This window comes from Pseudorca crassidens, chromosome 2, assembly GCF_039906515.1.
Source record: "Pseudorca crassidens isolate mPseCra1 chromosome 2, mPseCra1.hap1, whole genome shotgun sequence".
In the NCBI taxonomy this organism is placed as follows: domain Eukaryota; kingdom Metazoa; phylum Chordata; class Mammalia; order Artiodactyla; family Delphinidae; genus Pseudorca; species Pseudorca crassidens.
In genome coordinates, this window is record NC_090297.1 from 141,683,216 (window position 1) to 141,698,959 (window position 15,744).

The 15,744-nt window shown below is 39.2% G+C and overlaps 1 protein-coding gene across 6 annotated transcripts in view; it reads right to left on the reverse strand.

Annotated features, from left to right (window-relative positions):
* Nucleotides 1-614: 614 nt before the first annotated feature.
* Nucleotides 615-15,744, reverse strand: part of KCNK2 (potassium two pore domain channel subfamily K member 2) — a 231,246-nt gene continuing 216,116 nt past the window's right edge. For 4 of the 6 annotated variants that reach the window (XM_067728960.1, XM_067728962.1, XM_067728961.1 and 1 more), the window contains exon 7: nt 615-4,215. In XM_067728960.1, the coding sequence (XP_067585061.1) occupies nt 3,898-4,215 (318 nt within the window). In that variant the 3' untranslated portion in view covers nt 615-3,897. The remainder of the gene's footprint in view (nt 4,216-15,744) is intronic. The other 2 variants (XR_010941264.1, XM_067728959.1) reach the window with 2 other exon arrangements.

The following is a 15,744-nucleotide window of genomic DNA, read 5'->3' on the forward strand; positions in this document are numbered from 1 at the left end:
GAGAAATGGAGATATCCAACTGGAGTTAGCTAGATGAAGATGGAGCTCAGAGAGAAATCCAATCTGAGAGGGCAAAAGAAAAAGAATAAAGACCAGGCAGCGAGTCTTTGGTGAATGTACAGAAGTACTTTGGAAAAGAATGACAGATAAAAAGAAAACAACATAGCTGTAAACTGAGACGAGCATAACACAGTGAACATATTTTATAATGCTAATCCTAGGAAAATAACAAATGTTTTTATGAATATTAGAAATAGTAAAAACTGGGGCTTAGTGAACAAATGGTGTTGAGTCAAACAAAAGAGCAGAGTCAAAAGTCCTGGTTATGGGAACGAATCCCTGCCTTTTAGGAAGGGGTAGCTGAGATCTGGGAGGGGAAGTACCATGTGTGAAACAAAAGCTGTATAATCCTTTGAGGTGGGGTGGGATGAAGGAGGCCCGTGGAGTTATGAAGATTCCCCCTTATTAAGATAGCCACAGTAAGTTACTGCCAAAAGTTTCTACCAAAAGTAACCAGGTTACTCCATACCATCTCAGAACCAACAGATGAGCATGCGCAAGACCAGTAAGTTTCTCTGGAAAAGAACATTTAAGTAAAGTCATGCTGAAGCAAAAATCATATATTAATTTTAATGCAGTTACGAGTATTCAAATAGAGACAGCTTTTACTTTACACAAAAGCAAATTTATACTCACACTTTGATAAGGAATGCAAACCACAAGTAAGTTATGATTTTACTAGAACAGCAAACATTTTTCTTTAAAGGAAAACAAAAATAGTCCTAGGCATAAATAGCTATCTCAAGTCTTCAGAATGTCTAAATATTTTTTTCTGGTGTTCAATGTAAAATTTCTCTTAGTCTGAACTTTTGGCGTTCAGAATCAATGAATTCTACAGATTGTTTTATACAAAGTGAGGTGGGATTTAGTCCTCCTTTTATGTCATGTTCCTTAGAATTGGAGAAAAAGACCAAGCCTTACACCCTTCTCTCATTTTTTTTGACGGCCAAGACAAATTATTCAATTCCTTCTTGGCTTTAGAAGTTTCACTTTTTCCTGTATTGCAAGAGTGAAATATTATTGAAAAAAAAGGCAGTGTCACATGAACTATGGCAGCAAAGTACATAGATTTATGTAATAAATTAACAGAACTCCAAAACAGTCATTTTAAATTTACTAGTTGTAAGGTGGATAGAAAGCCTTGTCTAGAACCCATGTCTAAGATTCCAGATCAGACAGGTTCCTGATCCTTGCTGGGTTTGGTACTTTTTATTTTCCCAAGTATCCTTCAGGGCAAAACTACTCATTCTTAAACTGGTCCATTGAAAAAATAAACTCATAAACTATGTCAAAACCTTTGTCAATATTCTCTCCACAAGAAGTAAACAGAATGAAACTTGAAAAAATAAAATTGATATAATACACACACGTTTCCTTAGATTTTCCCCAATCTATCTTAAGGATAATGCTGGGGATCAGTTTTAGGATATTTACTGAGTATCAAGGTGCCTGGGAATGAATAAATAAATTTATGTAAGATACTGACAAGGTATGTCGTCCAAATATTGGGGGTATGAGGTTTAGAAGATTAGTTGGCAACTACCTCCTTTAGGCTTCAACACTGCCAGGATGTTTGACTTTTCCTACAAAAAACATTCAGGTGCCCATGTTCGGCATTCCAATTACTTCAGTGTCAAGACAAGGCCTAACAATGATTTAAGATATTGATATAATTTAATAGAAACCATCTTGAATTTATATGCTCTTTAAAATATATTTTAAAAGTGAAATATCAGGGTTTTACTTTTGATTAACAGCCACCAAGAAGAACATCTGCATGTATTTAACAAGGGTAGTAATACTGCATCAAAAATATTTCTTGAATACTGTGAACAAAGGAGCCACAAAAACTCAGCATGAAAAGTGGAGTTCTGGAGTTCTGCACAGCCAGAATCAGATCTAAATCCTCAGCAGCAAGCAGGAGACTCAGAAAATGCCGACTTTAATTACAAACTTTATTTGTCAATACAATTCACAGTTTATACATGGTGCATTCCACCATATGAACTTTCAGAACAGTTATTGAGGAAGTGGGTGTAGCTTTCCTTCTAAAAGAGCCTGACTTTCTAAAATTTTGGTTAGAATTTTTTAAGTTTATAAAAGTACCTTCAACAAGTTAACTGAATATTTACATTTCTAGCTTAAATTTAAACTTTGGAAAATAAGCATCTATTAAGTTTTTTTTTTTAAGATCCTGGGTTTATTTTTTAAGACCCTAATCTGAATGCCACTTATTCAGATACACCCCTGACCCCCAAGAATAAAAGTAATGTTTTGCAATTATATTTAGGGAAATCATTTTCTTTCTGCATTTTACAAATTATATTTACAATGTACAGCAGATCTGTGTATGAAAATAAAAGAAAGAGTAGCAATCTACTAGGTGCCTTTACTGAATTTCTTCTGAATCTTGAAAACATCCAAAGAGTTGCAAGATATAAAATTAAACTAAAGAGGATTAACAGCCTTTTCTATCTTTAAAAAAAAAAACTCTCAAGATTTAAATTGTGCTATAACAGCTTTTTCTCTAATGTCAGAGATGAATTATGCCTGCAATCTGCATTTTTCCATGTGCAAAATCACAGTGATCCCAGTTTCAACTCTGCTCTCACACTCAGCCACAACTCCAGAGGTACACCCACAGAAGGTCAGGACTGTGCCCAGCTCTGCCTCCTACATTCCCGCCCCTCATCTGGCAGAAGTTACCCAAGGAAAGAAAATGATATGAGCTTTTCATACATCAAAAAGCAAATAGATGCTGGCAGTACAATGTTTATTAGCAAATGCTTGTAACACATTGTTTTACTATCTTCTTTTCATCCAAATGGCAATTCACACCAACTGTCTAAATTCGCCTTCAAGAATATCCATTTTCATAGTTTTGTCAGATCATTTATGTGTATATATGGATATATATATATATATGGCTTTCCTTCTTCCACTGTTAAAAGATGTATATATAGTTAGTCAAAAATGATAAATTTTAAATACTGCCAGGAAAAAAGGGACTGATTGAGAGCAGTCAGTTTTACTGGCCTGGTAATAATTACACTGTATATATGTACCATTGGTACCTGAGTCAAATAAATACTCAGAGGGGCCGTCTTTGCACCTCATTTCTCTGCAGTGCCTTTAACGCTAGGGTTTCTGAGTGTTGCTTCAATGTCCATCTAATTTGGCATCTATTCCTTCTTCGGGCATCATCACTCCGGTCATTTTACACGCTGTTTCCAGCAAGGTATGGTATTCAAACAGGAGTTGTGGGGTAAAGGACTGCGGAGTTGAGCCTAGGGGTGGGGCGGGGAAGGAGAAACCACACATTAGCTAGAGAGGTTCTGTTTCTTCGTAAGATAAGGCACTGACAGAAAATTTCTTAGGTAAAAGGCTGCATAAGAATTTCTTGCCATTTACAAAAAGAAATGTTGTCATCCATAAATGGTCCATAATCTAGGCTCAGTTAGGTAGACCCTGAAAAGTTAAGGACTGATCCCTCAAAGCTACATTATTACCGGAAACAATTATAATTCATTCTGAGGCCTTTTGGCACATTTGGAAAAGAGAGAGGAAAACAGTCTGGGCACAAAAAGGCATCAGACATTGCTTGTTTTATTCCACTGGTCAAAGAAGGTGGACCATTCAACAAGAATCATCAAAAAGATAGTGCTGGCTCAGAATTCAAATTCTCTTGATGGTAGATGACCATAATAGGTGTATCTATTTTTTTTTTTTTCCTTTTTGGAGCTCATGCACAATTTAAAAAACGCTACCGACAACAGTCAAAAAGAGCATATAGAAGTCCTCACCTATGGCTATGCCTAGGGCTCTTCAAAGAGAGGGCTATTTAATGTTCTCAATAACAGCAATTTCCTCGCCTGCACAGTGTGGCGTCAATCCGTTCAAATAGATACTTTCAGTTTTCAGTAAGGGAGGCAAGACATCCCTCTCGCTGGCGAGGTGGTTCACTGACAGGGTCCTCCTACAGGGAGTCAGCTCCTGGTTGTGGTTTCCAGCCAGTTCTGCGGAGAGCTTCCGCTTTATGGAGGTGGCACGCTGGAACTTGTCGTAAATCTCCACACTCAGCCGCCTCCTGGTTTCCTTGAATTCGGCCGTGACGTTGGCTGTCCACTCAGCAGCATGGGCTCTGAACTCTCCCACCTAGAACATGCACGCAGAGAAATGACAGAGACACCAACAGGACAGTCAATGTTTTGTGTGCTTTACCTTCTGATCGCTGTATTTGGGGGTTTTGAAAAGAACATTGTAGACTTTTGTAATATGAGAGGTCTGACAATTGAGGTACTTACGCAAGTTGGGAGGAAGAAGCTTCCATTTTATATAGATATGACTCTAAAAATGAATCTGTGAGCTTAAACTCTATTAACCAAATTATATTAGAGGTACTAGATGCCCTTGTTTTGGGAAACAAATCCTGTCATCGAAACTTCTGATCAAAAGGCAATCTCTAACTTTTTAAAGCTCTGTTTCTTTTTTAATCCGTAATTTAAAGAAGTATTTGAATGTAGAGAAGGCAATAAGACATAGGAGAAGCAGCAAGACAGAGTAAAAGAGCCTGGAGTGTGAACCCAGGTGACCTGGTTGGTTCTCATAGCAGTGATGCTGTTTGCTCAGGATATAAACAGAGATTTTAGAGAGTGGAAATGGTGTGTGCAAGAACTTTGACTCCAACCCCACACTGGTCATTTAGGAATCCTTGATTTACTAAATAAGCAATAAAATACTTTGTTTCTGATTCCAGGGAAAGCAAATAAACAAGGCCTGGCAAGTTCATTTTGAGGCCCATTTGGAGAATGATTAAGTCCAAGGAATAGTTTCTCAATGAATGTTTGTGGAATTAGTGACGTTAACCTGTCTGAGCTGCCATTTCCTCAGCTGTGGAACAGGCATCTTCACAGCACACACCTAGCAGGATGGCTGGGTAATACACTTCAACTGCAAGAGCCTATCACTGTATAGTTGTCATTGTGGCCTTTGTTTGAGGTTGAAGAAAAAGACATTGCCAAGTGCTAAGCGTGTGCATACTGTTTTCTTTGACCTCTTTAAAATTATATCTGCACTTTAGTGACCTGAAACAGAATAATGACCCATCCCATGGGAAACTTTATAATCTTTTTCGTAACCAACTAGAATTTAATAATCTAGGATATCTCTTAGAATAATCTCCTCACGTGGAACAACTCCCCCATTCCCTATTGCTAGCACTTCTGCTCTTGGATTAGGGAGCTCCACAGAACTCAATTTTTAAGTGAAATGGGCTCCTTTTTACCTGGCAAGCAAATAACTACTGCTTTGTTTTGTCTTATTTTTATCTCTGTCGCTTTTTGTTTAAAATTTGGATGTGATCAGAAACTGATGGTTTCTGCTATAGTCTGAAGGTTGGTGTCTCCTGAAAATTCATATGTTGAAATACTAACTGCAAAGGTGATTATATTAGGAGGTGGGGCCTTAGGGAGGTGCTTAAGTCATGAAGTGAAGCCTTCATGAATGAGATCAGCACTCTTACAAAAGAGGTTCCAGAGAGATCCCTCACCCCTTCCACCATGTGAGGACACAGTAAGAAGGCTCTGTCTACAAACCAGGAAGAGTCCTCACTCAGTCATGTTGGCACTGTGATCTTGAATCTCTAGAACTGTGAGAAATCAATGCTGTTTATAAGATCCCCAGTGCGTGGTATTTTGTTATAGCAGCTTGATCGGACAAAGTTGGGTTCTAAATATTTATACTGAAAATCTGATTTATAAGAGAGCGTATGTATGTACGTCTACTTCAACATGATGTATACGTGCACTCGGATGGTCATAGATATGTTTGTGTGTATGTGTGTGTACGAAAACTGTTCAAATATCCTTAGAAGGTGGCACATGGCAGATCAACTCTTCCTTATCCATCCATAATCACATACATGCACACATTTGATGATCTACCTTTATTTTATAAAGGTCTTTTATTTCCCACTTGCATTGACCTAGCAAGAAATAATTGCTTGTTTTCTGGGTCTGGTTCTGAAAAAAGCGAACTGGAAAAATGAGAACCTTGTGGCATGCATAACTGGCAAGATCAAGCATTCCTTAATCACTGAGGCAACTTAAAGGGAACTTGCAGGGAAAGAAGTGCTAAATTTATAGTGATTCAGCCTGAAGATTCTTACTGTTCCCATAAGGGACCGTGTATGACTGTACTTAGCTCTAAAAGCAATTATTGAATGTTTAATTCTGCTTTGGGGGGACTCTCTGGTTAGAAAAGTATAGGCAGTATCAGTCAGTGGTAAAAAAATGCTGAATCACTCCAAATGCACTTATAATTAAACCCTCCAACTGTTGATATTCTTTTTCTATATACCTAGCTGTCTTTTTGATTAGACTAAGCATTCTTGAGTTCGGAGTCTATACTACATTCATTGGTGTATATAAAACATCTAGTGTCTGGAATAGAGAAGGCACTGAGTAGAAACTTGATGAATTGCATTGAATTAATAAGTAAATACTATCAAGAAAGTTTCAAAATAATATTTTAACATAAACAGTTAAGAGATTCAGTTGTTTCTCTACCAGTTTCAATTTAATTTTAAAGACGGAAAATTGCAGCCTGCTTAAAGATGGTGCAGAAACACAAAGAGAAAACCTGATTAATATGGTCTTGAACAATACAGTTAATCATTGTCCAACATGTTATTAAATTCTTCTAGTTTTCAGTACAGATAATCCTGAGCAGTGTGAAATTTGCTATTTTATTTATTTATTTATTTATTTGTGGTACGCAGGCCTCTCACTGTTGTGGCCTCTCCCGTTGCAGAGCACAGACTCCAGATGCGCAGGCTCAGCGGCCATGGCTCGTGGGCCCAGCCGCTCCGCGGCATGTGGGATCTTCCCGGACCGGGGCACGAACCCGTGTCCCCTGCATTGGCAGGCGGACTCTCAACCACTGCGCCACCAGGGAAGCCCTGAAATTTGCTATTTAAAATAAAACAGTAGGAGATCTTCAAGACTGCAGAAGAGTAAGATGTAGAGATCATCTTCCTCCCCACAATACATCAGAAATACATCTACAATACATCAGAAATACATCTACACGTGGAACAACTCCTACAGAACACCGACTGAACGCTGGCAGAAGACCTCAGACTTCCGAAAAGGTAAGAAACTCCCCGTGTACCTTGGTAGGGCAAAAGAAAAATGAAAAAACAGAGAAAAAAGAATAGGGATGGGACCTGCACCTCTGGGAGGGAGCTGTGAAGGAGGGAAAGTTTCCACACACTAGGAAGCCCCTTCACTGGCGGAGACGGGGGGCGGAGGGGGAGCTTCAGAACCACGGAGGAGAGGGCAGCAACAGGGGTGCAGAGGGCAAAGCAGAGAGATTCCCGCACAGAGGATCGGTGCCGACCAGCACTCACCAGCCCAAGAGGCTTGTCTGCTCACCCACTAGGGTGGGTGGGGGCTGGAAGCTGAGGCTCAGGCTTCGGAGGTCGGATCCTAGGGAGAGGACTGGGGCTGGCTGCGTGAACACAGCCTGAAGGGGGCTAATGTGCCACAGCTACACGGGAGGGAGTCCGGGAAAAAGTCTGGACATGGCTAAGAGTCAAGAGACCATTGTTCCGAGGTGCACGAGGAGATGGGATTCAGAGCACCGCCTAAACGAGCTCCAGAGATGGGCACGAGCCGCAGCTATCCGTGCAGACACCAGAGACAGGCATGGGACACTACGGCTGCTGCTGCAGCCACCAAGAAGCCTGTGTGCAAGCACAGGTCACTATCCATACCTCCCCGCCTGGGAGCCTGTGCAACCCGCCATTGCCAGGGTCCCCTGATCGAGAGACAACTTCCCTGGAAGAACACACAGCGCACCTCAGGCTGTTGCAATGTCACACTGGCCTCGGCCGTTGCAGGCTCACCCCACATTACGTACCCCCCCTCCCCCCTAGTCTGAGTGAGCCAGAGCCCCCTAATCAGCTGCTGCTTTAACCCCGTCCTGTCTGAGTGAAGAACAGATGCCCTCACGTGACCTACATGCAGAGGCGAGGCCAATCCAAAGCTGAAACCCAGGAGCTGTGAGAACAAAGAAGAGAAAGGGAAATTTCTCCCAGCAGCCTCAGGAGCAGCAAATTAAATCTGCACAATCAGGGCTTCCCTGGTGGCACAGTGGTTGAGAGTCTGCCTGCCGATGCAGGGGACACCGGTTTGTGCCCCGGTCTGGGAAGATTCCACATGCCGTGGAGCAGCTGGGCCTGTGAGCCATGGCCGCTGAGCCTGCGCGTCCGGAGCCTGTGCTCTGCAACGGGAGAGGCCACAACAGTGAGAGGCCCGTGTACCGCAAAAAAAAAAAATCTGCACAATCAAATTGATGTTCCCTGCATCACTGGAATACCTGAATAGACAACAAATTATCCCAAAACTGAGACGGTGGACTTTGGGAGCACTGTACTTCTGAGCCATGTGGCTGACAGGGTCTTGGTGCTCCAGCCGGGTGTCGGGCCTGTGCCACTGAGGTAGGAGAGCCAAGTTCCGGACACTGGTCCACAAGAGACCTCCCAGCTCCACATAATATCAAACGGCAAAAATCTCCCAGAGATCTCCATCTCAACACCAGCACCCAGCTCCACTCAATGACCAGCAAGCTACAGTGCTGGACACCCTATGCCAAACAACAAGCAAGACAGGAACACAAAACCACCCATTAGCAGAGAAGCTGTCTAAAATCAAAATAAGGTCACAGGCACCCCAAAACACACCACTGGACGCAGTCCTGCCCACCAGAAAGACAAGATCCAGCCTCATCCACCACAACACAGGCACCAGTCCCCTCCACCAGGAAGCCTACACAACTGACAAAACCAACCTTAGGCACTGAGGGCAGACACCATAAACAACAGGAAATATGAACCAGCAGCCTGCGAAAGGAGACCCCGAACACAGTAAGTTAACCAAAATGAGAAGACAGAGAAGCACACAGCAGATGAAGGAGCAAGTTAAAAACCCATCAGACCAAACAAATGCAGAGGAAATAGGCAGTCCACCTGAAAATTCAGAACAATGATAGTAAAGATGATCCAAAATCTTGGAAATAGAATGGAGAAAATACAAGAAACATTTAACAAGGACCTAGAAGAACTAAAGAGCAAACAATGATGAATAACACAATAAATGAAATTTAAAATTCTCTAGAAGGAATCAATAGCAGAATAACTGAGGCAGAAGAACGGATAAGTGACCTGAAAGATAAAATAGTGGAAATAGGGCTTCCCTGGTGGCGCAGTGGTTGAGAATCTGCCTGCCAATGCAGGGGACACGGGTTCGAGCCCTGGTCTGGGAAGATCCCACATACTGCGGAGCAACTGGGCCCGTGAGCCACAACTAAGCCTGTGCGTTTGGAGCTTGTGCTCTGCAACAAGAGAGGCCGCAATACTGAGAGGCCCGCACCTGCTTACCGCAACTAGAGAAAGCCCTTGCACAGAAACAAAGACCCAACACAGCTAAAAATAAATAAATAAATTAATTAATTAATTTTAAAAAAATAGTGGAAATAACTACAGCAGAGCAGAATAAAGAAAAAAGAAAGAAAAGAATTCAGAACAGCACAGAGACCTCTGGGACAACATTAAATGCACAAACATTCAAATTATAGGGGTCCCAGAAGAAGAAGACAAAAAGAAAGGGACTGAGAAGAGATTATAGTTGAAAAATTCCATAATATGGGAAAGCAGATAATCAACTCCAGGAAGCACAGAGAGTCCCATACAGGATAAATGCAAGGAGAAATCGCCAAGACAAATATTAATCAAACTATCAAAAATTAAATATAAAGAAAAAATATTAAAATCAGCAAGGGAAAAGAAAATAATAACATACAAGGGAACCTCCATAAGGTTAACAGCTGATCCTTCAGCAGAAACACTGCAAGCCAGAAGAGAGTGGCAGGACATATTTAAAGTGATGAAAGGGAAAAACCTACAACCAAGATAACACAGCAAGGATCTCATTTGGATTCAACAGAGAAGTTAAAACATTTACAGAAAAGCAAAAGCTAAGAGAATTCAGCACCACCAAACAAGCTTTACAGCAAATGCTAAAGGAACTTCTCTAGGCATGAAACACAAGAGAAGGAAAAGACCTACAATAACAAACCCCAAACAATTAAGAAAATGATAATAAGAACATACATATCGATAATTACCTTAAATATAAATGGATTAAATGCTCCCACCAAAAGACAATAGACTGGCTGAATGGATACAGAAACACGACCCATACATATGCTGTGTACGTGAGACCCACTTCAGACCTAGAGACACATATAGACTGAAAGTGAGGGGATGGAAAAAGATATTCCATGCAAATGGAAATCAAAAGAAAATGGGAGTAGCAATTCTCATATCAGACAAAGAATATTACAAGAGACAAAGGACACTACATAATGATCAAGGGATCAATCCAAGAAGAAGATATAACAATTGTAGATATTTATGCACCCAACATAGGAACACCTCAATACATAAGGCAAATACTAACAGCAATAAAAGGGGAAATCGACAGTAACACAATCATAGTACGGGACTTTAACACCCCACTTTCACCAATGGACAGATCATCCAAAATGAAAATAAGTAAGGAAACACAAGCTTTAAATGATACATTAAACAAGATGGACTTAATTGATATCTATAGGACATTCCATCCAAAAACAACAGAATACACTTTCTTCTCAAGTGCTCATGGAACATTCTCCAGGATAGATCATATCTTGGGTAACAAATGAAGCTTTGGTAAATTTAAGAAAATTTAAATCGTATCAAGTATCTTTCCCAACCACAATGCTATGAGACTAGATATCAATTACAGGAAAAAAATCTGTAAAAAATACAAACACATGGAGACTAAACAACAAACTACTACAAAGCCAAGAGATCACTGAAGATATCCGAGAGGAAATCAAATAATACCTAGAAACAAATGACAAAACAGGACGACCCAAAATCTATGGGACGCAACAAAAGCAGTTCTAAAAGGGAAGTTTATAGCAAAACAATCCTACCTCAAGACAGAAGAAACATCTCAAACAACCTAACCTTACATCTAAAGCAATTAGAGAAAGAAGAACAAAAAAACCCCAAAGTTAGCAGAAGGAAAGAAATCATAAAGATCAGATCAGAAATAAATGGAAAACAAATGAAAGAAACAACAGCAAAGGTCAAAAAACTAAAAGCTGGTTCTCTGAGAAAATAAACAAAATTGAAAAACCGTTAGCCAGACTCATCAAGAAAAAAAGGGAGAAGACTCACATCAATAGAATTAGAAATGAAAAAGGAGAAGTAACAACAGACACTGCAGAAATACAAAGGATCATGAGAGATTACTACAAGCAACTCTATGCCAATAAAATGGACAACCTGGAAGAAATGGACAAATTCTTAGAAAAGCACAACCTTCCAAGACTGAACCAGGAAGAAACAAAATATAAACAGACCAATCACAAGCATTGAAATTGAGACTGTGATTAAAAATCTTCCAACAAACAAAAGCCCACGACCAGATGGCTTCACAGGTGAATTCTATCAAACATTTAGAGAACAGCTAATACCTATCCTTCTCAAAGTCTTCCAAAATATAGCAGAGGGAGGATCACTCCCAAACTCATTCTACGAGGCCACCATCACCCTGATACCAAAACCAGCCAAGATGTCACAAAGAAAGAAAACTACAGGCCAATATCACTGATGAACATAGCAAAAATCCTCAACAAAATACTAGCAAACAGAATCCAACAGCACATTAAAAGGATCATACACCATGATCAAGTGGGGTTTATCCCAGAAGTGCAAGGATTCTTCAATATATGCAAATCAATCAATATACGTAAATCAATCAATTAACAAATGAAGGAGAAAAACCATATGATCATCTCAATAGATGGAGAAAAAGCTTTTGACAAAATTCAACACCCATTTATGATAAAAACCCTCCAGAAAGTATGCGTAGAGGGAACTTACCTGAACATAATAAAGGCCATATATGACAAACCCACAGCCAACTTCTTTCTCAATGGTGAAAAACTGAAACCATTTCCTCTAAGATCAGGAACAAGACAAGGTTGTCCACTCTCATCACTAATATTTAACACAGTTTTGGAAGTTTTAGCCATAGCAATCAGAGAAGAAAAAGAAATAAAAGGAATACAAATCAGAAAAGAAGTAGTAAAGCTGTCACTGTTTGCAGATAACATGATACTATACATAGAGAACCCTAAATATGCTACCAGAAAACTACTAGAGCTAATCAATGAATTTGGTAAAGTAGCAGGATACAAAATTAATGCACAGAAATCTCTCACATTCCTATACACTAATGATGAAAAATCTGAAAGAGAAATTAAGGAAACACTCCCATTTACCATTGCAACAGAAAGAATAAAATACCTTGGAATAAACCTACCTAAGGAGACAAAAGACTTGTATGCAGAAAACTATAAGACACTGCTGAAAGAAATTAAAGATGATACAAATAGATTGAGAAATATACCATGTTCTTGGATTGGAAGAATCAACATTGTGAAAATGACTGTACTACCCAAAGTTATCTACAGATTCAATGCAATCCCTATCAACTACCCCTGGCATTTTTCACAGAACTAGAAAAAATATTTCACAGTTTGTATGGAAAAACAAAAGACCCTGAATAGCCATAGCAATCTTGAGAAAGAAAAATGGAGCTGGAGGAATCAGGCTCCCTGATTTCAGACTCTACTACAAAGCTACAGTAATCAAGATAGTATGATACAGGCACAAAAACAGAAATATAGATCAATGGAACAGGATAGAAAGCCCAGAGATATACCCACACACATATGGTCACCTTATTTTTGATAAAGGAGGCAAGAATATACAATGGAGAAAAGACAGCCTCTTCAATAAGTGCCACTGGACAGCTACATGTAAAAGAATGAAATTAGAACACTCCCTAACACCATACAGAAAAATAAACTCAAAATGGATTAAAGACCTAAATTTAAGGCCAGACAGTATAAAACTCTTAGAGGAAAACACAGGCAGAATACTCTATGACATAAATCACAGGAAGATCTTTTTGACCCACTTCCTAGAAAAATGGAAATAAAAACAAAAACAAATGGGACCTAATGAAACTTAAAAGCTTTTGCACAGCAAAGGAAATGATAAACAAGACCAAAAGACAACCCTCAGAACGGGAGAAAATATTTGCAAACGACACAAGTGACAAAGGATTAATCTCCAAAATTTACAAGCAGTTAGTGCAGGTCAATATCAAAAAAAACAAATAACCCAATCCAAAAATGGGCAGAAGACCTAAATAGACATTTCTCCAAAGTAGATATACAGATTGCCAACAAACACATTAAAGGCTGCTCAACATCCCTAATCATTAGAGAAATGCAAATCAAAACTCTAATGAGGTATCACCTCACACCAGTCATAATGGCCATCACCAAAAAATCTACAAACAAAAAATGCTGGAGAGGGTGTGGAGAAAAGGGAACCCTCTTGCACTGTTGTTGGGAATGTAAATTGATACAGCCACTATGGAGAACAGTATGGAGGTTCCTTTAAAAACTAAAAATAGAACTACCATATGACCCAGCAATCCCACTACTGGGCATAAAGCCTGAGAAAACTATAATTCATAAAGAGTCATGTACCATAATGTTCATTGCAGCTCTATTTACAATAGCCAGGACATGGAAGCAACCTAAGTGTCCATCGACAGATGAATGGATAAAGGAGATGTGGCACATATATACAGTGGAATATTACTCAGCCATAAAAAGAAATGAAATTCAGTTATGTGTAGTGAGATGGATCAACCTACAGTCTGTCATACAGAGTGAACTAAATCAGAAAGAGAAAAACAAATACTGTATGCTAACACATATATATGGAATCTAAAAAAAAAAAAGGTTCAGAAGAACCTAGGGGCAGGACCGGAATATAGACGCAGACGTAGAGAATGGACTTTAGGACACGGGGAGTGAGAAGGGTAAGCTGGGATGAAGTGAGGGAGTGGCATGGACATATTTACACTACCAAATGTAAAATAGGTAGCCAGTGGGAAGCAGCCGCATAGCACAGGGAGATCAGCTCGTTACTTTGTGACCACCTAAAGGGGTGGGATAGGGAGGGTGGGAGGGAGACGCAAGAGGGAGGAGATATGGGGATATATGTATAGCTGATTCACTTTGTTATAAAGCAGAAACTAACACACCACTGTAAAGCAATTATACTCCAATAAAGATGTTAAAAAAATGAAATAAAACAGTAATTATTGATGAAAACTAAACATTTCTATCTTTTATTCCCACCTTACTAGTGATATTATTAAAGAGGAATTAATCTGTTACATTTGAGAATTCATAATTTTCTAAGTGTAAAAAGAACAAATACTAATATACTGTTTTCTACGATGAGCTTATCTTAGTAGTAAGGTTAATATTATAAAGGGAACAGCTAAGAATCTACATTTTTGTTTAAATAAATGTCTTTGAAAAGTGTAAGAATCAACAACTATATTCAATTTCCTCCCACATACAAGTGTGTAATGAGAAATAATCACTTACTTAAAGGACATCCATCTGAGCAAGCCGCTCAATCATGCCTGAAGTCTGGAGGCACTGTCTGAACTTATGGACCTAAAATTAGGTCTTTTATTTTTTTAAATTGATTTTTAGTGGGTATAGTTGATTTACAATGTTGTGTTAGTTTCTGCTGTACAGCAAAGTGAATCAGTTATACATATATCCACTCTTTTTTAGATTCTTTTCCATATAGGTCATTACAAAGTATTGAGTAGAGTTCCCTGTGCTACACAGTAGGTTCTTATTAGTTATCTGTTTTATATATCGTAGTGTGTGTACGTCAATCCCAAACTCCCAATTTATCCCTCCCCCCCTTCCCCCTTGGTAAGCATAAGTTTGTTTTCTACATCTGTGACTCTGTTTGTGTTTTGTAAATAAGTTCATTTGTACCATTTCTTTAAGATTCCACATATAAGCGAAATCATATGATACTTGTCTTTCTCTGTTGTTGACTTACTTCATTCAGTATGACAATCTCTAGGTCCATCCATGTTTCTGCAAATGGCATTATTTCATTCTTTTTTATGGCTGAGTAATATTCCATTGAATATATGTACTACATCTTCTTTATCCATTCCTCTGTTGATGGACATTTAGGTTGCTTCCATGTCTTGGCTATTGTAAATAGTGCTGCAGTGAACACTGGGGTCATGTATTTTTTCGAATTATGGTTTTCTCCAGATATATGCCCAGGAGTGGGATTGCTGGATCATATGGTAGCTCTATTTTTAGTTTTTCAAGGAACCTCCACCTCCATAAATTGGTGGATGCACCAATTTATATTCCCACCAACAGTGCAAGAGGGTTCCCTTTTCTCCACACCCTCTCCAGCATTTATTGTTTGTAGATTTTTTGATGATGGCTATTCTTACTGGTGTGAGGTGATACCTCATTGTAGTTTTGATTTGCCTTTCTCTAATAATTAGTGAAGTTGAGCCTCTTTTCATGTCCTTTTTAGCTATCTGTATATCTTTGGAGAAATGTTTCTTTAGCTCTTCTGCCCATTTTTGATTGTGTTGTTTGCTTTTTTGATATTGAGCACATGAGCTGTTTGTATATTTTGGAGATCAA